Source organism: Anolis carolinensis, unplaced genomic scaffold, assembly GCF_035594765.1.
Source record: "Anolis carolinensis isolate JA03-04 unplaced genomic scaffold, rAnoCar3.1.pri scaffold_12, whole genome shotgun sequence".
NCBI lineage: Eukaryota > Metazoa > Chordata > Lepidosauria > Squamata > Dactyloidae > Anolis > Anolis carolinensis.
In genome coordinates this window covers 9,710,299-9,735,802 of record NW_026943823.1, presented here as the reverse complement: position 1 = coordinate 9,735,802, position 25,504 = coordinate 9,710,299, and the positions used below count along the sequence as shown (strand labels likewise).

Genomic DNA, 25,504 nt, shown 5'->3' with positions numbered 1-25,504 from the left:
AATTTGTAAAATCATAACCTAATTTGATGTTTAATAGGCTTTTCCTTAATCTCTCCTTATTATCCAAGATATTTGCTTATCAAACATTCTGCCGGCCGGTTTATGTTGGATAAGCGAGACTCTACTGTATTAGTATATTACAGTGTTACTAAATATATATTGATATATTAATGTTAATAATAAAATTACAGTCTGTGTATCAAAGTAAATATTACTTATATCGGTATCAGGGTGTGTATGTATATGTACATCTGTATGTGTGTATAAATACATATACACACACACATATTTATATTTATGCTTCGACTATTATGCTTTTTTAAAGGGCTCTATGGGAACTTGCGCTGCCTCCTTTGAGGCGAATGGAGGCTGGGGTGGTAAGAAGAGTCGGGTGCTGCTTTTGCCGCCTTCCTGGGTGTAGCGCCCGAGGCGTGCACGCGTCGTCTCGTGCGAAAGGCGGACACGCGTTCAGGGCCCGCGCGAGAGCTCCCCTTCTTCCTTCCTTCCTCGCGCTGCGGCTGTTCTTTTCCCCGGCCGCCCTCCCTCTGGAAGATGGCCCCTCTCTCTCTCTCCTCGGAGCGCGCGCGCCCGCTGTTCCTTCCACCGGGCTGCCTCCCCCCCGGGGTTGAGGGGCGGGGGCAAAAAGAGAGAGAAGAGGGGAGAGACTTCTCTCTCCCCGGCCGGCGCTGATCTCGAGCCCGGATTGGCCGCTGTCTCGGCTGACGTCACGATCATGATGAGAATTAATGATCGGAGGCGCTGATTTCATTGTGACGCCGGGACCGAGCCAGCCGAAACCGGCTGAATCCGGCGCCCTGGGCCCCCCCGGACCGGCCCCGCCCGTCCCACAGAGCACGGTGGGTGCAGCGGAAGCGGGGCGCGTTTTTCTGAAGGGGGGGCGGAGGGGGGCGCGCAGCCCCTCCCCTCCTGAGGGGCCGGGTGGGGGAGGGGCGGGGAAGGGAGGAAGAAAGGCAGGCGCCGGCGAGGCTTTCCCTCCGCCTCGAGCTCGCGCCCAGCCTGGCCTCCACGGCGCATGCGCCGCCGCACCGCTTGGCCCAGGAGCTGCGGCAGGAAGAAGAAGAAGAAGACACAGGCGCCCGCTGCCTGTTGCCTAATGACGGGCCGGGGAAAGCGCATGCGCGGGGGTAGAGAGGGCACGAGAAAGGAAAGGAAGAAAAAAAACAAAACGCTGCCCATCGCTCTCTCACTGCAAAGGCAGGTGGCTGCAACGCTCTCCGCGGCGCATGCGCATATTGAGGCTCCTCTTTTTTGTTGTTGATGGCGCATGCTCGTAATGTTTAAAGGACAGATTTTTTTTTGGTCCCCTTTTTGTCATTTAGAAGTTTAATTGGGAAGCAGTAAGGGCCCTTGCATACAGGATCTGATCCCAGGTTTTCTGTTTATCCCATATTATCTGGCAGTGGGGATTCATATAATCCAAGGCCTTTCCACACAGCCATATAACCCAGAATATCAAGGCAGAAAATCCCACAATATCTGCTTTGAACTGGGTTATCTGAGTCCACGCTGCCATATAAGTAGGTAAAGGTTTCCCCTGAGCGACTCTGGGGGTTGGTGCTCATCTCCATTTCTAAGCCGAAGAGCCGGCGTTGTCCTTAGACACCTCCAAGGTCATGTGGCCATTGGCATGACTGCATGGAGCACCGTTACCTTCCCACCTATTGATCTACTCACATTGGCATGTTTTCGAACTGCTAGGTTGGCAGGAGCTGGAGCTAACAGCGGCCGCTCCCACCGCTCCCGGGGTTTGAACCTGGGACCTTTCGGTCTCCAGCTCAGTGCTTTAACGCACTTCACCACCGGGGCTCCTCCCTTGCATACAGGCCCTATATCCCAGGATCTGATCTCAGGTTTTCTGTTTATCCCATATTATCTGGCAGTGGGGATTCATATAACCCAGGGCCTTTCCACACAGCCATATAACCCAGAATATCAACGCAGAAAATCCCACAATATCTGCTTTGAACTGGGTTATCCGAGTCCACGCTGCCATGTATTCCAGTTCAAATGCCTTGATATTCTGGGATATATGGGTGTGTGGAAGGGCCCTGAATAAAAAACCACATCTGCTTTGAACTGGAATATATGCCATATTATGGGTTATATGGCAGTGTGGAAGGGCCCAAAGACTGGAAAGGAAAGGGTGTTTATGCTGTTAGGAGGAAGCAGTCAGCTAAATAAAACTTGCCTGATAGAAGTAACAGTTAAGTGTTACACTGTATTTTTTAAGGAAACATTTCATCCATGCCACCCATCATAGAAATGTTTGGATTTAAGAGGGGACACAGTATGGATGAGTATCATAACATAAAACCACATAGAAACAAGGAATGCAACATTTGTTGTTATTAATTGCCTTCCAGTCATCCTTCCTTCAACTGTCCTGCTCAGCTCTTGGAGATTCAGGACAACTATGATAAGAGATGTGTTGTTGACAGCTTTCATGGCCAGAACCACTGGGTTGAGTTTTCCAGGCTGTATGGCCATGTTCCAGTAACATTCCCTCCTGACTTTTTGCCTGCATCTGTGGCTGGTATCTTCAGAGGTCTATTGGAAATGGGGCAAGTGGAGTGTATATGTATATCTGTGGAATGTCCAGGGTGGGGGAAAGGACCCTTGTCTGTTTGAAGCAAGTATAACTGTTGCAACTGGCAGGCTTCGTTAGCAGTGAGTAGCCTTGCAACTGCAAAGACAATCAGTGTTGTTGCCTGGAGACATCCTTTGTTTGGGAGGTGTTAACTGGCACTTGATTGTTTGCTGTCTGGAATTCCTCTGCTTCTGAGTGGTGTTCTTTATTTACTGTCTTTATTCTGGTGTTTTTTTAAATACTGGTATTAAATTAATACATTTACACTTACTTCAAACAGACAAGGGCTCTTTCCCATTCCCTGGACAGTCCACTTGCCTCATTTCCAACAGACTTTAGAACAAACCTCCGAGGATGCTTGCCACAGATGCAGCTGAAATATCAGGAAAGAATGCTACTGCAGCATGGCAATATAGCCCGAAAAACTCACAGCAATCCTATAACAAGAGATGTTCAGCAGCAGAATATATAGCAGAGTCTCATTCTCTGGAGGTTTTCAGAGAGAGGATGGATGGCCAACTGTCGGAAGGGCTTTGATTGTGTCTTCCTGCCTGGCAGCATGAGGTTGGACTTGATAGCCTTCAGGTCCCTTCTACACTACCCTGAATCCCAGGATCTGATCCCAGATTATCTGCTTTGAACTGGATTATATAAATCCACACTGCCATATAATCCAGTTCAAAGCAGATAACCTAGATTTTATATGACAGTGTAGATGGGCCTTAGTGAAAATAGCTTGACAGAGGCTTTCTTAACTGAGTGATGCTTGTATTTGCATTGGAATGAATCCCTGTTAATCCTGCTACCATCAATAGCTTGACAGAGGCTTTCTTAACTGAGTGATGCTTGTATTTGCATTGGAATGAATCCCTGTTAATCCTGCTACCATCATCTGACGTGTATACTGTATGATGCAGTGACTAAATAGAGAAATAGAAGGGGCCTTCCTGAAGTCGTTCTCAAGTTCGGTCCACATACCCACACCATTTGCTAACTTGTGGGGGTAATAATGAGGGATTGCATGATATGGCTGTCATAGAAATGACACTTTATTTATATTCTGCCCTTCTCCCCGTGGGGACTCAGAGCAGATTACAGTATAAACAGATATAGGCAAAGATTCAATGCCTTGTTACAATAAAATAAAACACACAAACACAAACAAATGCAAAGGCTTCTCCTTTCATTTCCAGCTTTGGAGGCAGTGCTCATCTCTGGCTCTGGGAGAGGTACACTTCTCCATTTATAAGCCGAGGACCCTGCGTTGTCACCTCCTGGTCGTATGACCGGTATGATTGCTTGGATCGTCTTATGCCTTTCCCGCCAAAGCGGTACCTATTTATCTGCTCACATTTGCATGTTTTCAAACTGCTAGGTTGGCAAGAATTAGGGCTAACAGCTGGAGCTCACCCCATCCTGCAGATTCAAACTGCCAACCTTCAGGTCAGCAGTTCAGAAGTACAGGGGTTTAACTTTGCAAGGTAATACTGCTTTGAATGTTGAAGCACTACATATATATTCATGTTTACATATGTATTGCCACAACACATGGGAGTGATTGAAACTAGAGAGTTCCAAGGATGATTTTCATAGGTTTTTCTTTACATGCAGTTTGGAGTATGGCATGAAAACAATTGATAGATTTGTCTGGTCCACTGAAGAATGTATAGATCAGTGTTTTATCTAAAAATAAAAGGGCAATGTATTTTTGAATGTGAGGCTTGAAAGTGGGGATTTTTTTCTGACTATTTAGTGTAGCATGCATGTACTTTAGTTTGCTACCTAGACTGCATTAGTAGAGCTTATTTTCCTGCTTTAACAAAAATTCTCCTATCAGCCTACTCATTCCATGCTGTCTTTATCCCCAGGGAAATGTTCATGTGGCTAAATGTAGTGAATTTTGTTAGGCAAACATGGGTATGATCAGCAGCAATTTTGGTGATCATTTTGCTTCACAAAAAGTATAGGAAGACTAAACACCTACATTAAAAACAGTTACATTCTTGTGTTGTTGAAGACTTTCATGGCCGGAATCACTGGGATGCTGTGAGTTTTCCGGGCTGTATGGCCATGTTCCAGAAGCATTCTCTCCTGACGTTTCACCCACATCTATGGCAGGCATCCTCAGAGGTTGTGAGGTCTGTTGGAAACTAAACAAGGAAGGTTTATATATCTGTGGAAAGTCCAGGTTGGGAGAAAGAACTCTTGTCTGTTTGAGGCAAGTCTGAATGTTGTGAATGGACACCTTGATTAGCATTTAATGACTGTGCAGATTCCCTGGATTCCCTCAGGCAAGAAGCAGCCAGGCTTTGAATTTGCAAGGCTATTCAATGCTAATCAAGGTGGCCAATTGCATCATTCACACTTGCCTCGAACAGACAAGAGTTCTTCCTCCCTCCCTGGACATTCCAAAGATATATACACCCCACTTGCCTGGTTTCCAGCAGACCTCACAACTTCTGAGGATGCCTGCCATAGATGTGGGTGAAACATCAGGAGAGAATGCTTTTGGAACATGGCCTTACAGCCTGGAAAACTCACAGCAACCCATTTACATTGTTAACTGTATAAGAACAATGCTATAGTCAAATCAGTCACCCGGTTCTTTTTCAAAATGTTTTCAACTTATACGCAAGTATATACAAGTAGTTATTTAGATGAAGCAATCGCTTGTCTTGAAAAGCAGAATCAAGCACAGCCAATTGATGATCTGTAAGATGTGCACCTTTACATATGGCAAAGGTTTTTTTAAAAAAAATAATAGGAGCTGTAAGGATTTGCTGGTATCACTTTGCATAAAAATTCAATCTGATAAATTCACCCGCATTATTTATTGACCATAAAATCTAGTGAGAATCTTGTGAAGATTCATTTGCTATTTATTTTTTCCACTGCTTTTGATTGCTGTCTGCAGTGGAAGCTTCAGAAATGAGTGTCCACTTCATTTACAGTTATTGACTTCTCAGTCAAGACTGATATTATTCCTTCTATCAAAAAAGGGAGTCAGATATCTCATTTATTTCTAAAGTGTTGATGGATATGCTCTTCCTCAGGTAAAGTGGATGCTCTGCCCCTGACCTATATATATCCCTTCCCTAACAGGTTTCTTAAACAATCTAAAAGTCTTAAAAGTATTCACATTTTCAGAGTATCTTCTTTTATTTTTAGATGAATCTGCGTTCTGTATTTACTGCAGAACAACAAAGGATATTGCAACGTTATTATGAAAATGGAATGACAAATCAGAGTAAAAATTGCTTTCAGCTCATATTACAGTGTGCACAAGAAACTAAGCTGGACTTCAGTGTAGTCAGGGTAAGTACTGAGGTCTTCCATGGTCAAATTTACATGATAGTTTAACAAATACACCTGCTTTCTTATTTACCTGAAGTGCATGGGGCTGTTAAGAAATCAAAAGCTTCATTGCCAGATAAAACCTCTCCTTTTTCTTTCATTTCTTTTGATAACTTTTTGTAGTCTTCTCTGTTGTTTGAGATAATGCCACGAGGTCCTTTCATCTTGTCCAAGCAACACGAGTCTCTTTCACATCTGAAGTTAGTGCTTTTGTTGAAAATCTGGCTTTTGTATGTTTTGAAAAATTGCTGTCCTTTTACTACTCTTGATGTTTGGAGTTTTCTAAAGATGAATTTCTGTGACGTGCGTAAGGGCCATTCACCTTTAATGCACTTCCTTTGCCTTAAGTTACTTTCAGTACAAACCCACACATAGAATCATTTAACATAGAAGTACAGCAACAGTTATGTTTACACTGACAGCCATAATCATGCTGGGTAGCTGACTTCATTGGGATCCTAGAAGGAAGTAAGATGACAGTAAGATGTTAGTGGCAGAAAGAATACCTGCTACTGGCTTGTAAATATTGAAATAATTTATTAAATTAGCTCATCAGATCTTCCCCTTTACTTAGGTTAAGTCCATAAATTTCCCAAGTCGTGCTAAAATTAATCGGCCCACCAATATAATAATTGATTGAAGTTGTAAGAATTCCTGGAGATGGGGGGAACGGTCTCTGCCCTATAGCAGCAAAGGCAGGAGGATCCCAAGAGAGGAGGGAGTCGGAGTGGAGGAAATGCATCACATGGCTCTGCGCTGGACGGCTCGCTCTAATCTGCCCAGGGCTAATTTTAGAAGCAAGTAAATGGTGAAGCCTTGCCTGGAAAGGAGTGGGTGAGGAGGGGGATAGTCTGTTTACTTAGCAGGAGGCCCTTTAGGGTTGGAGACTCATGGCTCCGTCCTGCCCTGTGGTCCTGGATGGAAGTGGTTGGATTCTCCCTGGGTGGCAAGCAGAGAGGGGCTGTGAGTCTTTTCAATTCCCCTCTGACTCTTACTGATTATAATGTTCTGATGTTGTGTACTGTTACTTAGAGTGACTGTCAGCAAATCCCTTTGTTCTCATTTTGTGCCTTTATCACTCACAAAGTGAACAGTTTTCCTCAACCCTCCTCTCATCTCCTTGGTTTCTCCTTCTCTCCTCACCCTCTTCTGCTTTCCATGCATCTCCTACTTTCTCCCACATCTCATTTTGATAAAGTTGGAGCTATTATCTTTGGTGCCAAAAGTTACAGCTAGACCAGTGGTTCCCAACCTTTTATTTATTTATTTATTTACAGCATTTATATTCTGCCCTTCTCACCCCGAAGGGGACTCAGAGCGGATCACATTGCACACATAAAGGCAAACATTCAATGTCATAACATAGAACAGAGACAGAGACAAGACGCAGGCACGGGCTGGCCTCGAACTCATGACCAGAGTGATTTGTTGCAGCTGGCTTGCTTTCCAGCCTGCGCCACAGCCCAGCCATAACCACCTAAGTAAAGGTAAAGGTTTCCCCTGACGTTAAGTCCAGTCGTGACCGACTCTGGGGGTTGGTGCTTATCTCCATTTCTAAGCCGAAGAACCAGCGTTGTCCATAGACCCCTCCAAGGTCATGTGACCGGCATGACTGCATGGAGCGCCGTTACCTTCCTGCTGGTACCTATTGATCTACTCACATTTGCATGTTTTCAAACTGCTAGGTTGGTAGGAGCTGGGGCCAACAGCGGCGCTCATTCCGCTCCCGGGATTTGAACCTGGGACCTTTTGGTCCACAAGTTCAGCAGCTCAGTGCTTTAACACACTGTGCCATCTAATCATCTCTAAAATCTTGACCCCCGCCCCCATGACATTTTTCAGATAAAGGAATGAAATTAAACAACTATCACATGGACAGCAGTAATATTCGAGGCACAATTGATTTGAGTATTCTGCATCAAATTCTGTGTAATTTAAGTGTCCCCTAAGTTGTAAGAATCTGTGAGAATATTTTGTCACTGGATGTTAATTTTCTTGTGGCTGATCATCTTTTTTTATTATTATTTTCATACACAAATACTGACACCTATCAAAATAATAATTGTGCCTTGGATTTTTTTTCATAGAGTTCTTGTTACATTCATTTGCAGGACAAAAAGATAGATAGATAGATAGATAGATAGATAGATAGATAGATAGATAGGGAGAGAGACTTACGTTACGAGAACACTGAGAGGAGTGGGGTGTTTAAAGTAAAGGGCCCTCCTTTTTCTGTGCCCATGAGCTCTCTGGTGAACTTTATGCTCTCTACTCTCTTCTCTCTGAGCGGTTTTCCCCCTCTCCATTGTCACCATCTGACCGACATGGACATTCTGATTTTAATCATAAGTATGTCACAATATATACTGTGTTTCCTTGAAAATTCGACACTGACTTATATTGATTTTTCCTCAAGAAGACACACTATGGCTTATTTTCAGGGGATGTCTTATTTTTTATTAAGTATGGTACAACAGTCGACATTTATTCAAATATAGTTAAGTCATCTTCTTCTGGAACATTGTCATAACTCTCCAAACCGGTGTATATCTTATTTTGACACAGTTACAAGCTTCTTTGATTAAGGGAATGTTGTAGATGTAATATATCTTGAGTTTAGACAAGATTGTCCATGAGAGTCTTGCAGACAATCTAGTAAAATGTGGGCTAAACACTTTCAGAGTGGTAGCTGGCTGACCAAGAAAACCCAAAGAGTGATCACTGGCAGATCTTTTTCCTCCTGAACAGAAGTGACTAGTAGCACAGCACAGGATTCTCTCCTGGATCTGGTGTTATCTGCCATTTTTATAAATGACTTAGACGATGGAGTAGAGTGCGCACTTTAAAAAAGTGTAGATAACACTGAATTAGGTTATGAGTACCCCAGAAGACATTCAGGATTCAGTATGACCTTAACAGATTGGAAAGCTGGGCCAGAACTAACAAAATGTAAGGTATTACATTTAAGTAGGAAAACTGAAGTGTGTAAGTATAGACACTTTGCCTTACAGAAATACACTTAAAAAACAACATATTGGTACACCTCATTTGAATCATGAGCTAACATGTGATGCAGCGTTAAAGGAAGGCACCCTGCAAACCTACACCTGCCCATACTTACAGATTTTCAATTAGTCATTCATTTTTAATCACAATCACAATAACAGTGCCATGAATCAGGTTATTTTCCCCTGCTTGCCCTCTCAAAATAAGTTATGCAGAGATCTCCTGTGTGTGTGGTTCATGGCTAGACTCCATGATTTATAATATAAATTTTATATGATATGAGTGTGTATATGGATGGGTAGATAAGAAATTGTATAAAATGTTCCTTAGTAATTCTGAGAAGAATGCTGAGCATTATTGAGCCTTTAGAGGTAATGCAGTTGAAAGGTCGTGGTTGTGTATGTGGCATTTGTCAGTAAACTAGAATTCTGGGAAGAGCAAACAATTTGCTATTACTGTACTGTATTGTTTTTAGTTGATGACTGCTTTCTAAATTTCGTCTCATTGATCCGTAGAAGGAAATTAATCAAAACATGTGTCAAAAGGGCCTCTTGTTTTTACTTTAAACCAGTGGCAACTCTTACATTAGCTTGCTATGTGAAGATGCAAGATCTGATTCTACATTGGGGTAACTGCAGTTGCTGTACTATGTGATACTTGTTCACTATGTGGATCACCTCAACACATGAAACATCTTTGCACCAGCTCCACATTACATGATGTCGGAAAATGGCTATTTCTCTTGTGAAGATTCTGCCAAGTTCTTCACATGGTGAATGGCTCTAATACATTTTCTTTCCATGACCTTCAAACAGCGATTCCCATTTGGGAATAATCCTCTAGTAATTTGGCTGTGGATTCTTACTTCCTAAGAAAATCTGCTGTGGTAAAATTTACATGACAAGATAAATAATGTCTTTGGAAAATACATAGAAATCTGGTTTCCTAGGAATTTGCAAGTGTGCTTGTGCATTCTAGACAACCCCTGCTAGTGGGAGCAAAAGACTTTCTTCTAAATTATTTTAATCCAGACTGAGATTCCCAGCCTGTTCTTCTCCAGTTTGAATCATAAGGCAAAGTTTGCTGACTGCATTTGTAAACTTAGAGATACCTGTTAACCAGGTATGGATAGGAAGTGTATCATTATATACAATCTCCTAGTCATTTTGTAATCATGTTGCCCCCATCCATGCTGATACAAGTTTGCCACTGAACTTCGGCACTGCCACATACAAATGACAATTTCCTCTTCAGCTTTGTTCTGGAAAGGGAAAGAGATACAGCACTACAGTATATTGCACTACAACTGCTACCAGTGGTTTTATACCACGGTGAATTCCCATATTGAGACTCTGGCTTCCCTTTCATCAAATAAAACATGGATAGAAATTTCTGAATATATTTAGCTGCTTTTGCTGTCTGGAAGAGCAAGTAAGAGCAATCAGTGTTTATTGGCATCTTCACTCGTTCTTTGTAAGATGGAAGTTGAAAGAATATTAATATCTGTATTTAAAATCCAATATTTGGTTGAACTGACCAATAAAGCAAGTGGTTTTTTTGGTACTGAGTTTATTTAAAATAGTTTTCAAAATGTAATGGTATTGAACACCAAAAGTGTTTATGCTTCCTGTATAAACAACTATTTTTATACAGAGAAGTTTAAAAACCTCTTCTATAACCTGTTCTGTGAAGGCTTCATTCTGCATATAGAAGTTAAATGACTAGATTTTTCAAGGTTTTGAAAGCAAAACAGGGCCTCCACCACTTAGCTGTCAATTCACAGCTTGGTGAGCCAGTTGATCAATAGAAGTATGCTTGTCTGTTTTCTTGCAACTTTAACAGATATTTGATCTGTAATGCATAGCTGGAACTTTGCACAATATGGATCGTAGGTCTTGTTATCCATGCATTGATATTCTGTTTAATATATAGTCACTAAAGCTGGCTAAAAATTCACAGTGAACCCCTTGGAAAATTCAAGGGCTGGGAGCCAGAAAGTCTATGGCTTAGCATCTTTTCTATCTCTTTCTTAGAAAAGGAAGATAAAGAGATAAAGCCACTGGGGAATTTTACTCTCTGATAGCTTGTTTATGGATGGAGCATGGAATACGTGGAGAGAACAGAAGCTTGAAAGCTGTAACCAGAGTGCTTTGACACTGAAGGATTACAGTGGTTTGACACCATTTTACTACTATGGATCCATGCTATAAAATCATGGGAATTATAGTTTTGTAAGGTCTCTAGCCCCCTCTGCCAAAGGGTGCTGATGCCTCACCAAACAACTCCCAGGATTCCATATCACTGAGCCATGGCAGTTTAAGTATTGTTAAACTGCATTAATTCTACAGTGTAGATGCACCCTGTGACTACCTAGTGATTAGATGTTCTTTATGTGCCTGTCTACATAAGGAACATCTCCTCTATGAACTTTGGCTTGTTTGGAATGAATGTGGATTAGAGACTTTACTGACCAATGCTTTTGTGTCTGCAGACCTGGGTTGGCAACAAAAGAAGGAAGATGAGCAGTAAGAATGTGGTTGATTCCGGAGGAACTCCTTCGGGGACTGTTGCCAGCACACTGACGGTGCCTCCGGAAGTGGCGGTCCGAAACGTGGTCAGCATCGCACGCTCCCAGAGCCAGCAGTCGTCTTGGACATCCTCCAACAGTGATGTCATAGTCACTGGTATATATAATCCAACCTCAACGGGCCGACTGATGTCCACGAAACAGACTAACACACTGATGAATGATATGCATAAAAACTCTCTTCCGAGACCTCCTGGGAAAAGTGATCCTGAATTTCAGCGGCAGCACATTGCAGTTGCCCGGCAAGGCCCTCACTGTAAAAACGCTTCGCTGTTCCTGGGAGAAAAAACTATCATTCTTTCAAGACAAACGAGCGTGCTGAATTCGGGGAACTCCATTTATAACCACACAAAGAAAAGCTACGGTGGCTCTTCTGTCCAGACGGCAGAGTTGGTACTACCTCAGAAACCTGTGTTGTGCCACAGACCCTGCAGAGTGGAGCCGATGGGGTGCCAAAGGCTACAGAAGCCGGAGCATCCCATCCTTGCCTCTCACATGCCGTCCGGACAAAGGGCTAACATCAGAGATCCTTCCTGCAGCACACACAACTTGGAAATACGGGAGGTTTTTTCCTTGGCCGTTACTGATCAACCTCAGAGAATCCTGGGAGGAAACACCCAGAAGTCATTGCCTAGTTCAAGTGAAAGCAGTTGTTTGTCAATTGCAATGGAAACTGGGGATGTAGACGACGAATACGCTAGAGAAGAAGAGTTGGCATCAATGGGTGCCCAGATACAGAATTATTCAAGGCTGAGCGGTCCATCCCTCAGAGTCCAGAATCCAGGCTCAGGTCTGTCTGGGTCAGGCAGAAGCGTCAGCTCTAGTTCACACATGATGAATTCCAGGAACTTGCATGATAATATCCTGTATCATAACAGAGACTATCGCTTGCCTCCACGGACCTCCTTACATACCGCGTCCAGTACACTGTATAGCAGTTCCTACCCCTCAAGGAGTAACCTGTCTTCTCATTTTGGAGCATCCAATCAGCTAAGGTTATCTCAAAACCAAAATAATTACCAGGTAATTGGTATTTTAAGACTCAAGATGTTGAAGGTGTTCGCTTTCTCTCTCTTTGTTGTAACACAGCAGGGGTTCCAGCTGGTTAATTTCATTGGCACAAGCCAAGTCTGTATCATGCATTTCTTGCTGGGAAACTGTTTTGTGCAGAAAGATTGCACAAATTATGCAGTCGAGTTTCCCGCATTTGGGGAAATCGTAGGGGTCAGCACTTGGGCACTTTTTCTCCCAGTCTTGCTGTTGAGTGGAGGCAGAGGTAAAAAGGCTGCTGGATTCCTCTAAAAGACAGCTTTCCAAACATTTTATGTTGGTGACATGACCTTATTAGACACACACCATTGTGTGACACAATCATTCAGTTTTACTCCCAAACCAGAGAATAATCCAATCCCTTATAAGATCGTATATGGACCCATACATAAATGGTAATAATGAAAAATATAGGAACATAGTGTGTCTCATGTAACCTTTCATTTATATTTTTAAAGTATGTGATTTATTCTTACTGGACATAAACTCAGAAATTTTTCATTACATTTGTGTGACAAACCTACACACTGCAGGCGACACACTAATGTGTTGCGGCACATAGTTTGTCTATTTATTTATGTTCTAAAAGTTTAACTGCCCTTTGCCTCAGAATAGATACAGTGTCTATTCTTTTTTCTACTTGACTGTTTTGGCCTAAAAGATAGGGAGTTCCTATGTGCCTTTCCCAATTGCGGTCACTTCTCTCTTGGAAGAGGCATTGACCTATAATTTGTAACTGCTTACTGCTGGAAAGCAAGCATAGTATAGTGGTTTGAGGGTTGGTCTAAGACCATGGGAGAGTCTCCACTAGGCCATGGAACCTCACAGGGTGATCATAGGCAAGCCACACTATCTCAGACGAATGCAAGAGCAGACCCACCCTGAACAAATCTTGCCAAGAAAACCATGTGATAAGTTTGCCTTCAGGTCACTGTAAGTCAGAAACAACTTGAAGGCACTAACGACAATGACACAAGACCATCTTAGGCCCAAACTGCACTGCCATATTAAATCTGTTCAAAGCAGATAATGTGGATTTTATATGGCAGTGGAGAATGGGCCTTAGTTTGCCTGGATGGATATCAATGAAGGTGCCTGAAACACAGCTTGGAAATTGTTATTCCCCTTATGTTGAAGTTCAGTTAAAAGAATAGAAATTATGTTTATTTGGTGACTGCATGAGTGCAACCTCACATCTGGTTTGGCCCTTAGCTATAGACATATATAAACAAGCCAATGGCATTTTTATTTGTATTTCAATGTTTTTTTTGGTTGTTTTTTTTAAATCAGGCTTTCATGATCTAAGAGTGTGTTTCTTTGTGGTTGCCTCCTCCCATTTTAGATTCCCCCTGTTAATTTGAACTTAATAATGAAGTTTATAGCTCATTGGGTACCAAAGTGGTAAAAACCCGTGTGGTGTGTTTTGTGAAAAAAGTAGCTATGCCCATTATGGGTTATATTCCCATTTTGAAAAGCAGAATAATTATGATTTTTTAAAAATTTGGTTATGGGAGCCCATTGATTGGAGAAAGAGCTCCCGCTATGACCCACCTCGAAGCTTAAGATCGTCGGATGAGGCCCTGCTCGCGGTCCCGTCAGCCTCACAGGTGCGGCTGGCGGGGACGAGAGACAGGGCCTTTTCAGTAGTGGCTCCCCGCCTATGGAACGCCCTCCCCATTGAAGTCAGGCAGGCTCCCTCCCTCCTATCCTTCCGTAGGAAGGTAAAAACTTGGTTGTGGGGCCAGGCTTTCGAATAAGAATCAGCAGCATTAATTACTATTATGTATACTGGAACTCAATTGACAGACCCAGTCTTTTAAACTTGTACACGCCTATCTATATTTTATAAATGCATTTTATGAATGTTATATGTAAGTTAATTTTTTAACTGATTTATAGTGTATTGTACTGTTTTTATATGTCTGTTTTATTGTAAGCCGCCCTGAGTCCCCTGTTGGGTGAGAAGGGCGGGATATAAATATTGTAATAAATAAATAAATAAATATTGTCCCCTTCTACACTGTCATATAATCCAGATTATCAAAGCAAATAATTCACATGATTTACGTTGAACTGGATTATATGAGTCTACACTGCCATATAATCCAATTCAAAGCAGATAATCTGGCTTTTATATGACGTTTATCTTAACAACTGTAATGTAACATTGACTTTGTGTTTCTTTGGAAAGAAATGATCAATTTTTAACTGGCAAGGAACATCAGGTTTAAGGCTCAGTTGTGATTACCAGTTGGGTGTGCTAATTAATGTAGGTTAGCTAACGCTTATGTGTGATTTTCTTTTAATTGTTGTCTTAAAGTGTTAAGAAATACATTGGCCATTTAAAGATCTTTTTTTCTCCTTGAACTGGTATAGACAAAACAGTTTTGAATAGATTAAACTATTTGCTTCTTAAGACATCATTTCATTTAGTTACTATGTGTTGGCTTTAAAGGCTGTTTCTAATCAGTTGTATATTAAGCTGATTAGATCATGATTTGGAGGTCTGATTTCTTTGTAAATTGGTTTATGAAAGCCAGGAAGCTTTGCTGAAGTTTTTCTGAAACCAGGTAGAGGAGTAGAGCAGGGACTGTGGATCACTATATCTGAACCTGAAGATTTAGGGAGAAGTCATATTGATGCTGAATGTTATAGAGGTGGGACTTACAGGCACAATGTTATACTCAGACCTGTTGATCAAGTGCATTGATACTGCTCAAATTTGGTATCATCTATAGATTTACAGATGTGGATGTTCTTGGTTGATAATATTCTCTTTCTCTCGACAGATTTCAGGAAACCTCACTGTGCCTTGGATTACGGGTTGTTCCCGAAAAAGAGCAGTAAGTACTTTTTCTGAAAGATGCTTGTGGACCAAACAGAGAATTGTATTTTAAACTGTTCACCTTCCAAATTATTATAATTAAGAGCTGTTTGGGGTTTTGGTTTGAAATTAAATCCTTTTTCCTCCTTGATTTCTCTCTTTTAATTTGCAAAGTGCAGAAATGAAACTGTTGGCTAGGTTTATCCAAAAGTAGAAGTACTCACTGTTTTTCCAAGAAAATTTGCATATTGTCCTGTCTCTATTATAAGTAGTAATTTTGTATTAATTTAGTCTTAAAGTTGCAATCCTATAACATTCTTAGAGCACCCCCTTCAACACTACCAGAATAAGGAATGTGTAAGGGAGGATTATCTGTGCCATCATTATTATGAAATATGCCAATTGACTGTGTCTTTGGCACTGAATTGTATTAAGATTCTGTCTATCTATCTGTCTGTCTATATGGGAGTTTCTGGTGGCGCAGCGGGTTAAACCACTGAGCTTCTGAACTTGCTGACCAAAAGCTTGGTGGTTCAGATCCAGGGAGCAGGGTGAGCTCCCGCTGTTAGCCTAGCTTCTGCTAACCTGGCAGTATGAAAACATGCAAATGTGAGTAGATCAATAGTGATCGCTTCGGCGGGAAGGTAACGGTACTCCATGCAGTCATGCTGGCCACATGATCTTGGAGGTGTCTATGGACAATGCTGGCTCCTTGGCTTAGAAATGGAGATGAGCACCAACCCCCAGAGTTGGACACGACTAGATTTAATGTCAGGGGAAAACCTTTCCTTTTACCTACCTACCCACCTATCTATCTCCACAGTAAGTATTCGTGGAAACAAATAGCAGTTACATTAGTTAGAAGTCAAAATTAAACCTGCTAGTAAAAATTATCTTCTTCTAGGATGAACTGCAATATATTCTCAATTGCTGAATAATTCTGCTTATGGATTGATGTCACTAAAACAACTGGAAAAGCCTAGCAATGTGAAAAATAGTATGGCACAGATTTTTGGAAATGCGGAATAAAGCTTTAAAAATGAACATGGCAAGAGTAACAAAGACAGCTATAACTGTTGGCTCTCAAAGTAAAACCTATCTAGAATTTATAGTCCATCTGAACTAATTATTGAAAGCTCTTCTTTTTTACATTCTGCATTCCTCTTTATTAGTTTTGCCTTCCGTTTTTGTTTCGTTTAATTAATTTAGAGGGAATGAGATCCAGGCTGCGTAGCACTATAGGAAAAGGAGAATGTAATAACAGATAACTATAAATCTTGGAGTCTTGCGGTAAACTCTAAAGCTGTCCTAGAAAAATAACTATGCACTTACTCTTCTTTTAGCATTTCTGGTTAACTATTTGACTATTAATTTGTGGTGGTGTTAAATAATCTGAATCCCAGCATATTACGATACTTTTAAAATAATTTTCAGCCTGTTTGCAGACACTCTAGTCTAATGAATGGCACAATTTTGGTGCCTTCACGTAATCTCTTGCATTTGTACAGGGAATTGTATTCTATTGATATTTTTGAAAAGGGATGCAGCAATTTGTAAGTGTCATACTTTGATAACAAAACAACTCAATCAATTTGTAATTCAGAATAACATTGGATGTTACTCTCAAGAGTGTTACAAAGAAAATACAGAACCAAAACCACATTGAAATAGTACTATTTTGAGAAATTATAGACGTAAAAAATCTTGATGCTTTAAAGCAAAATGCAGAGGAATCATAAGGCTGGGGGCTAAGAGAAGGATGACATTCTTCCAAATGCCACCTTATTTTCTATATGCTTTTTAAACGTTGTAGTTACTATCAATGGTATACTGACCACACTTCCACTATTAAGGCCCCATTGAAACTTATCCACATGGGGTATACTTTTATACTATACTCAGTGGGTATGATGATAAAGAAAAGCTTGAGCTGTTGGAAAGAGCCAATACTCTGTTTTCTGGATTCCCTTGTCTAATCCTGAAAAGAAGCCAATGTTGACCTTCACACATGAGAAACCATGTGCAATCTTGAGCATTTTGGAGAGACAAGCCTCCATGTAGCCACAAGGGCTGCTTTTTATAGTGAATTAATTGACACTCTTTGCCAGAAAGCCGTCTGACAACCTGTCCTTCAGAATGTGTATAACATGACTGATGGATTTAACACCAGGCAAGATGCGATTGATTTCGCAAACAGCGATACTCCAAAGGGCAAAGTGAAATCTTCAGTCAGTGAGCTTGTTTACATTGATAACTTTTTAAGACCTCCTGCTTCCTAATTCTTTGACTGGCGAGAATCCTTGTCTGAGCTCTTGGGCTTGCCTCCAACTAATCTTCTGCCCCGCTTTCTTTTCACTGGGGGATTGTGAGATTTCTATGAAAAGTCAAAGGCAATGGATGACAGTTGCTGCAATTCAAAAGCTTGAGAACCAGTAATGACTGCTAGTTATTCATGTTGGGAAGGCATATCCCAGGAATGAAGGAAACGGGGCCCTCCTGGATTTTTTTTCTTCCATATGAATGCAATCTTCTTTTGGTTCTCATATCCTAATCACTGGGGAGACTTGCTTGGTGTTATATTTGATGTTTCTATGATGTTGAGTAAAGACCTAGAGCAGTGATTTCTAAACTGTATGTCATGACACATTTGTGTGTCGGCCAAAGTGTGTAGGTGTGTCGCGTGAAAGTAACAAGAATGTATGTCAATTAAGCAGTAAATCAAATATTTAATATATATATACATGAAAGGTTTTCATGAGGTACCTTATGTCCACATACATATCATTATTACAATTGCATCTGTATGTCTTATAAGGGGTTGATTTAACCTCCAATTTGTTAGCAAAATTAAATTACTGTGTTTCAGAATGATGCATGCTTAAAAAGTGTGTGTATTGGGAAATGTCTGACCTAAACCTTTGAGATGTCATGCTGTTGAAGTGTATTTTAGTCTAATCTTATCCTTACTGTCTTACTTATTGTTTTGTTTAATTTATTTTGCAAGAGGGGAACCCGTTTTAATTTTTTTGAATAGACAGCTTCCAGACTGAAGGAAGGATGGGATTTCAGGTGCTCACAATGGAATAGATAATGCCATATCACTTATGTTTGGCTAAGAAACTGTTCGGGTTTAGGGAGCCCTTTTTGTATAAAAGGAAAGTACAATGCCTTGAAGTCACTTTAAAAAAAAGATCTCCCCTAGGTAGCAAGAGCATGTCCAGGAAATGAAAAATGATTCACTGTTTACTACAGTGAATCATGCTACTCTGCTGTTCCTGTTAAATTGCAGTGATTTTTATTCCATACAGGTGACCAGGCTTGTACTTATGACAGTCATAATCTATGTTGAAGTCTTATCATATCTGTGTAGAGTAACTACTGTGAATAAAATTATGAATCAGTTCAAGTATACACTTTGTTGAGTTGAGTAATTATGAACAGGGCTTTAATCTTTTGTGGTTTTCAGTTTCTTTGCTACTTGTCTGCCTTCTGTCATTTAATAAACAGTAAAGGTATGTTGTATTCCAGCTGCAGGACCGTACACAATTCAGTGACCGGGATTTAGCTACCCTTAAGAAATACTGGGACAAGGGCATGACTAGCCTTGGCTCAGTTTGCAGAGAGAAAATTGAAGCGGTTGCTTCGGAGCTGAATGTTGACTGTGAAATAGTGCGGGTAAGAAACCTCTCATCCTCTCCTTTTTGGTTGCAGAAGCAAAAAATAGCCTGAGATGAAAGCTTTTTTAAAAATTGCATGAGGCAGACTGAAATAGATTGCACGTGTTACATAATGAATGGCCGCGTCAGGAAGTGCTCTTTTGCTGTTTCCTGTCTATTTATAGTTAAAAATCCCTCAGGTGAGACATTTATCGATCGGCAGCACGAGTTGGATGTTTGACTGGGATTTATATAAGTTGTTCAGGAGTGCGGCTGGGGTTTATATAAGAGCTCTCTCTTTTTTGAAAAAAAGCAAGAGCCTTTTGAGAACAAAATATAAAACTGCTTTGGAACAGAAGGGAGCAGAGTTCTTCATTGTTTTGTCCCTCATAAGGTAAAGCTGCAGCTTAATGTCAGAAGCAATGCTTCACATAGGCCAAATCTCATGTTCTGTGCCTAGCATCTTGAGATTCCAGGCTTCTATTGAAAGAAGATATGGAAAGCTTGGATTCTTGAAGTTGGGCCAGCCACTGTGATAGAAAACTGCTTATATTGGTTTGTACAAAGGTGGGGCAAGGCTAATATATTGTGCAGTCAGTAAGAACGAAAGTTTTGAGATGGAGAAACTAGTTTTAATCTTTTCTCAGCTAATCACTCACTGTGTAGCTGTAGGCAAACTACTTCTCACTCAGTGATTTTCCCAGAAGTGAGCTTAGTGGCTGGGTGAACATAGTAGGATATAAACTATCAGTTTATACTATACTGTGAAACAGACTTGAAAATCCAGTTTGGATTAGCCTATTCCATTCAGTGGAACTAAAACTTTGTTTATTTTATTTTAGACAGTTATGTCCTTCTACTAGGAATGCTAAAAATAACTTTCATCACAAAGATATAGGTAATCAAGACAATATAACACAGCACAATAACATATTATAATAAAACCGGCAGCCAAAGGGGGTGATCAGTTTGGCTTCCTTAAGAGTGAGCTCTTGATCAGGTGCTGGAACAGAGACAAGATTTTATTGACCTCTCTATGGAGGGTGTTCCAGAGCATCAACCTTGTCATAGAAGACCCAGTTCCTTACCTCATCTGCTAGGAATCAGTTGATGCGGGACCCAAAGCACAACCTCGGGTGCTGAATTTAGCATAAGGGAAGATGTGTGCAGAGGCAATCCTTATATCCCAGTTCTTTATTGTTATGGAGTGTAGGTGGCAAGTTGAGAAGGGAAGAAGATTCAGACTGAATATTAGGAAGACCCTCCTGGCAATCCCCGTAGCAGCCTGGAACTGGCTACTTTGGTTCTCTGCCATAAAGAAGGGAGGTGGGGAGAAGGGAGGCTGGGTGCAAGATAGTGTATATAAGATGGAAATAGAAATTGTTTTGTAATGGAAATAGAAATTACAGTTAACAGACTGTGAGGAGAGTGTTTGGCCACTAGGGGGTGAATGGGACTTGGACTAATATATTACAGGGTGTTTGAGCAGGAAATCTTTAGAACTGTTATTCGTGATTGTGGAAAGATGGAATAAATCATTTGCTTCCAGCGTATTGTTGTTGTGGGGTTGATTTCAACTTTGAGAACTTCCAGTCTTACACAGCATTGTTCAACAATGGAATGGACTACCTTGGTGGTGTGTGATGGCTTTTCCTTTCATTTAAGAAGATTTAGAATGGCCATATGTCAGAGGTGCTTTAGCCTGGATTTCTATGCCTGGACTACATGATCCTTGAGGTTACCATTCATCTTTCTAATTTTATGAATTTATGAGCACTGTTGTTCAGAAGCTGAAGATCAGTTTCCTGTAAGGCCTTTGAACAATGCTATGAAGATGACTCTGAAGAAAGATGAAATGATTGTCCACAGCCACATTTTGGAAAGTGTTATGGGCAGCACAAGCATCATGTCTCTGGCTCCAAGATCTTCTTACTCTTTAGTTCTAGGAAACCTTGTATACTTTCTGTTTCAGTTATTGTGTACAAGAAACTAGCAGTTTCCTAAAATCTAGGAATCTTGTTATATTTTCCAAACTGTGGCTTAGATTTTCTACATGTCTGTTTTTCATTGTAAGACTTGGATTGGGAATCGGAGACGAAAATATCGCCTAATGGGAATTGAAGTTCCCCCTCCCCGAGGCGGCCCTGCCGATTTTTCCAATCAATCTGATTCGAGCAGTAAGTCAATATCCATTCCAGGAGATGATGCATCGACTGATGTGGGAGATGACAATGACAGGAACGACGAAGTATCAATCTGCTTATCAGAAGGAAGCTCACAAGGTATTAACAGCCTCTGCCTTCATTATATAGTAGGAAGTGAGACGTATAAGAAAATGTTGCAATACAGTGTCTCTGTGCCATTCCATCAGCAGTGCCTATCATTGAGGGACAAAATTATGGATTTTTATATGACCCATTGATAAGTCAAAGATCATTCTGCTGAGAGGGGAAAGCACCAGTGCTGCCTTAGAAAGCCAGTTGCCCATGATCACCACCATTTCCTTGCCCAGGCATTAAAAATCCAGAAGTGGCACCACTGCGGAGAAAGTACAGGATGTCAGTGCCTGTTTTAGGTTCTTCCTTGTGCCTCTCTAGTCAAAGAAAGGGATGGTTTCTTTTTAAAAATGATTATTAAGGTACAATATTCACATTGACCTGTGGATAAGTCAGCCCAGAATTTTGGGGCTCATTTTTAATGCATGTGTGTGTGTGTGTGTATACACACATACATACACACATATATACTGTGTGTGTACTGCTGAGCTACTGAACTTGCTGACTGAATGATCAGAGGTTCGAATCCGGGGAGCAGGGTAAGCTCCCGCTGTTAGCCCCAGCTTCTGTCAACCTAGCAGTTTGAAAACATACAAATGTGAGTAGATGAATAGGTACTGCTCTGGCAGGAAGGTAACAGTGCTCCATGCAGTCATGCCAGCCACCTTGGAGGTGTCTACGGACAACACCGGCTCTTAGGCTTAGAAATGGAGATGAGCACCAACCCCCAGATTAGGACACAAGTAGACTTAATGTCAGGGAAAACCTTTACTATTTCTATAATCAATATATAAGGTAATCCTTTGACGAGGATAATACAAAATCTACCTCCACCACCAGAAAAAAAAAAGCTGGGACATAATTTCAATTTTGTCTTTATAGCAGGTGCAGCTATTTCAGTTAGAGCACATTGAACTATCTGCACAAGTTCAGCTATTTGTTTTAATGTTTCTAACTGGAACAAATCAACCAAGGCAATGGCGTTGGAATTTTACAACTAGTCCATTTCTGGAGCATATGTAGAGTCTTGTGTTGGTTTCACTTTGCTTTAATCCCTTGGAAGAAGTGAGGAGAGTGACTAAGAATTTGAAAAGTGTTGGGAACAAACTTGTGATGAGTCTGTCACATTTTCAATTATAAAGAGAATGAGATAACACAGAAATCGTTGAAAGTGACTGAATACCAAGTAAGTCACCAGAGTCTGCAGAGTCTTCTCTTTGCCTCAGGCGAAAGGAACTCCTCCAGCAGAAGAGTTGAGAAATTGTCTGAACACTCTGCAATTCGAGTGAAAAGCTGTCTTAATATTAATTGGGTCTGGCACTGGGAAGCTTATGATGGAGCCATCAGAGAAAGGCAACCCGAAGATTATTGCAATCAATGCATATATAGCTGTGGGGGTTTTTATTGTTTGGGAATGAAATTTTATTCATGTGAAAAGTGTATCCCCATCCCTGATCACACTGGGAACCCCCAAATTAGTTCAACTTAGATAGACAGTAGTATGTATAAAAAGAGATCTGCTATTCATTATTAGTGTTCAGTTTTTTTTTTCCTAAGGTGTGAGATAGGTTAATGTATTCTGAAATAGGTGAACTTTATCAAGAAACTGGCTTTCTCTACCAAGGAATGTCATAAAGACCTTATGGGTGAGACACTCTTGCAAGTTACTTTCTGATTCTATTAATGGGAACTTCCGTCTAGACACAAAATTAATTTTAGACATAACAATTGAGAAGCACACGAACTCTGCATGACAATTGATCGTGTGTAATTAATTCTTTAGCATTTCTGCACTATATAAATAGATCCAAGAGTAACAAGAACAGCCTTTTTATTTTTATTTAATTGAAACTGAAGAATTCTTTGTAGTCCAAGTGACATCTTATAAAGTTCCAAAGATCCATTTTGAAGGTTCGTGACCACTATTGATTGTCTTAGATTCAAATAGAGAGAAACGAAGATAGTATCAGAATTTAAACACTTATTTTAAGAAAGAAGCAACTCCATTTTGACAGTACCTTTTTAAAATGCATGTCAGAAGCGAATTGAGAACATACTGCAAGTTGCTTCTGGTGTGAGAGAATTGGCTGTCTAGAGCGACGTTGCCCAGGGGATGCCCGGATATGTTGCTGGGAGGCTTCTCCCATGTCCCTGCAAGCTAGAGCCGACAGACGGGAAGTCACACCATCTCGCGGATTTGAATTGGCAACCTTCAGGTCAGCAGTTCAGCCAGCACAAGGGTTTAACCCATTGCATCTCTACGACAGTACCTCACATGTGCTGTGGCTTGAAATTGTTTTTGGAGCTCTATCATATGTGTTATGCTTGAAATACTGTAATTGCAACATTATATGCCCAGAACCAACAACCAATAGTTATAGCTACATACAGTGCCAGGCTCTGAGAAGTCCTAACAAGACATCCTGTGATGGTGATATAGACCTCTGATAAGGATTACTTGTTTGTATGTTATATATATTGCTCATGCATGTTCTGTCTTTGTCCACACAACTCTAAATTTCTATAAAATACTGATGCTTGAAATAAACTTTATAATTTTTGGCTAGTTTTGCGAATGGGATAGTCCAAAATCAGTGCTGAATCTGGTGGATCCTTTGTCCAAAGTTATTGTTTGCCATCTATTTGCCTTCCTCTTCATCCTAGCTTCATGTCCCAATTGAGAAGATATATAGTGTGTAAATATGTGTGTGTGTGTGTGTGTGTGTGTATACATATACATATACACACACACACATATATATATATACACACACAACATAATTTACAATAATTTATAATAATTATAACATATTGTATATACATATAATATTCATAATATTATATTGCAATGTGATATAATACTAATAATACAATATAATAATATTAATTATATATTATATTTTACATGTAATATTACTAATAATATTACAATATATTGATACAGTACAATATAGCAATTTATTACCAGTATTGTACTATGCTAATAATATAATACTGTATGTAAATTTAATTTGTAAGCTGCTCTGAGTCCCCTTCGGGGTGAGAAGGGTAGCATATAAATGTAGCAAATAAATAAATAAATATTTTATTATTTTAAATAATAAATAATAGATAGAATAACTGATAGATTTACTGTCAGTTCTCTTTATGTATTTTCTTCCCACTTATTTTCTGTATTTCTGTAGAAGAGCACAGTGAAGTTCTTCAGAATGATGACATTGGGCATAAGGGGAGGGACCAGACTACTGTAGCTGCTGATAATGTGGTAAGTAGGCATTCTTAATTCAGAGTGGATGGAGTCAGTACAGATAATATTGACTGAAACATGAAAACAATGGATTGTCATATCATTGTTGTTCTATAGGGATGCTTGGCTTTCTTTTTGTTCAAATAAAAATGCTTTTTTTCATGTCAATAAAAATGCTGTAACACATATGGAATCTCATTTCTTTTATTCTGATATGGATTTATAAACATTGATTCATTTGCATTGTTTGCTTTTTAGAAAATAGAAATTATTGATGATGAAGAAAGTGATATGATAAGCAATTCTGAAGTGGATCAAATGAGTTCACTTCTGGACTATAAAGTGAGTAACATACCTTTATATGTAATTAAGTAACATACATTTGTATTTAAGTGTAATCAGCCACTGATTGAGGTTCCGAGTTTTAGCCTGCCACTTTTGGACTCTTGCTTGCTGAGGTCTTTGTAGATCTTAGGAAGCTATTACTTGATTTAAGGCATTGGCCTGCTGGCTGATATCTGAACAGAGGATGGGCTGGAGATGTCAATGCCTTGGTCCTTTCATTATTGCCAGGTGGTGCAATACCGGCTAAGCAGTATAATTTCTTCAGTAGTGTAGGGCGTAGACATCCTGTGATGATGTGGCATGTCTCATTAAGAGCCACATCCACTGTATGAGGCCATTATTCTGACACTAGAAGTATTTAGAAGTAAGGTGCTGATTTGAAGACAGATGGGCATTGCCGATTTCAGCACCTTGAAAACTGCAATGAAAATTTGCTTTCAATGCAAAATTAGTAAAAGCCGTTGGAAACTGGCAACTGTTGCTTTTTGTCATCATTGCGAACATTTGGATTTGGGAATGGTTCCCTTTAAGCTTGGTTGCCTTGAAATTTT

The 25,504-nt window shown here is 40.4% G+C and overlaps 1 protein-coding gene across 3 annotated transcripts in view; it reads left to right on the top strand.

The window, feature by feature from the left end:
* The first annotated feature begins 581 nt into the window (after positions 1 to 581).
* The window catches only part of hdx (highly divergent homeobox), a 39,984-nt gene continuing 15,061 nt past the window's right edge, over positions 582 to 25,504 (top strand). The window contains exons 1-8 of one of the 3 annotated variants that reach the window (XM_008114637.3): positions 582 to 857; positions 5,777 to 5,923; positions 11,460 to 12,578; positions 15,395 to 15,448; positions 18,958 to 19,104; positions 21,160 to 21,367; positions 24,547 to 24,626; positions 24,867 to 24,950. In XM_008114637.3, the coding sequence (XP_008112844.1) occupies positions 747 to 857; positions 5,777 to 5,923; positions 11,460 to 12,578; positions 15,395 to 15,448; positions 18,958 to 19,104; positions 21,160 to 21,367; positions 24,547 to 24,626; positions 24,867 to 24,950 (1,950 nt within the window). In that variant the 5' untranslated portion in view covers positions 582 to 746. Of the gene's footprint in view, positions 858 to 5,776; positions 5,924 to 5,986; positions 6,926 to 11,459; positions 12,579 to 15,394; positions 15,449 to 18,957; positions 19,105 to 21,159; positions 21,368 to 24,546; positions 24,627 to 24,866; positions 24,951 to 25,504 lie in introns of those variants that run through there. The other 2 variants (XM_008114638.3, XM_008114640.3) reach the window with 2 other exon arrangements.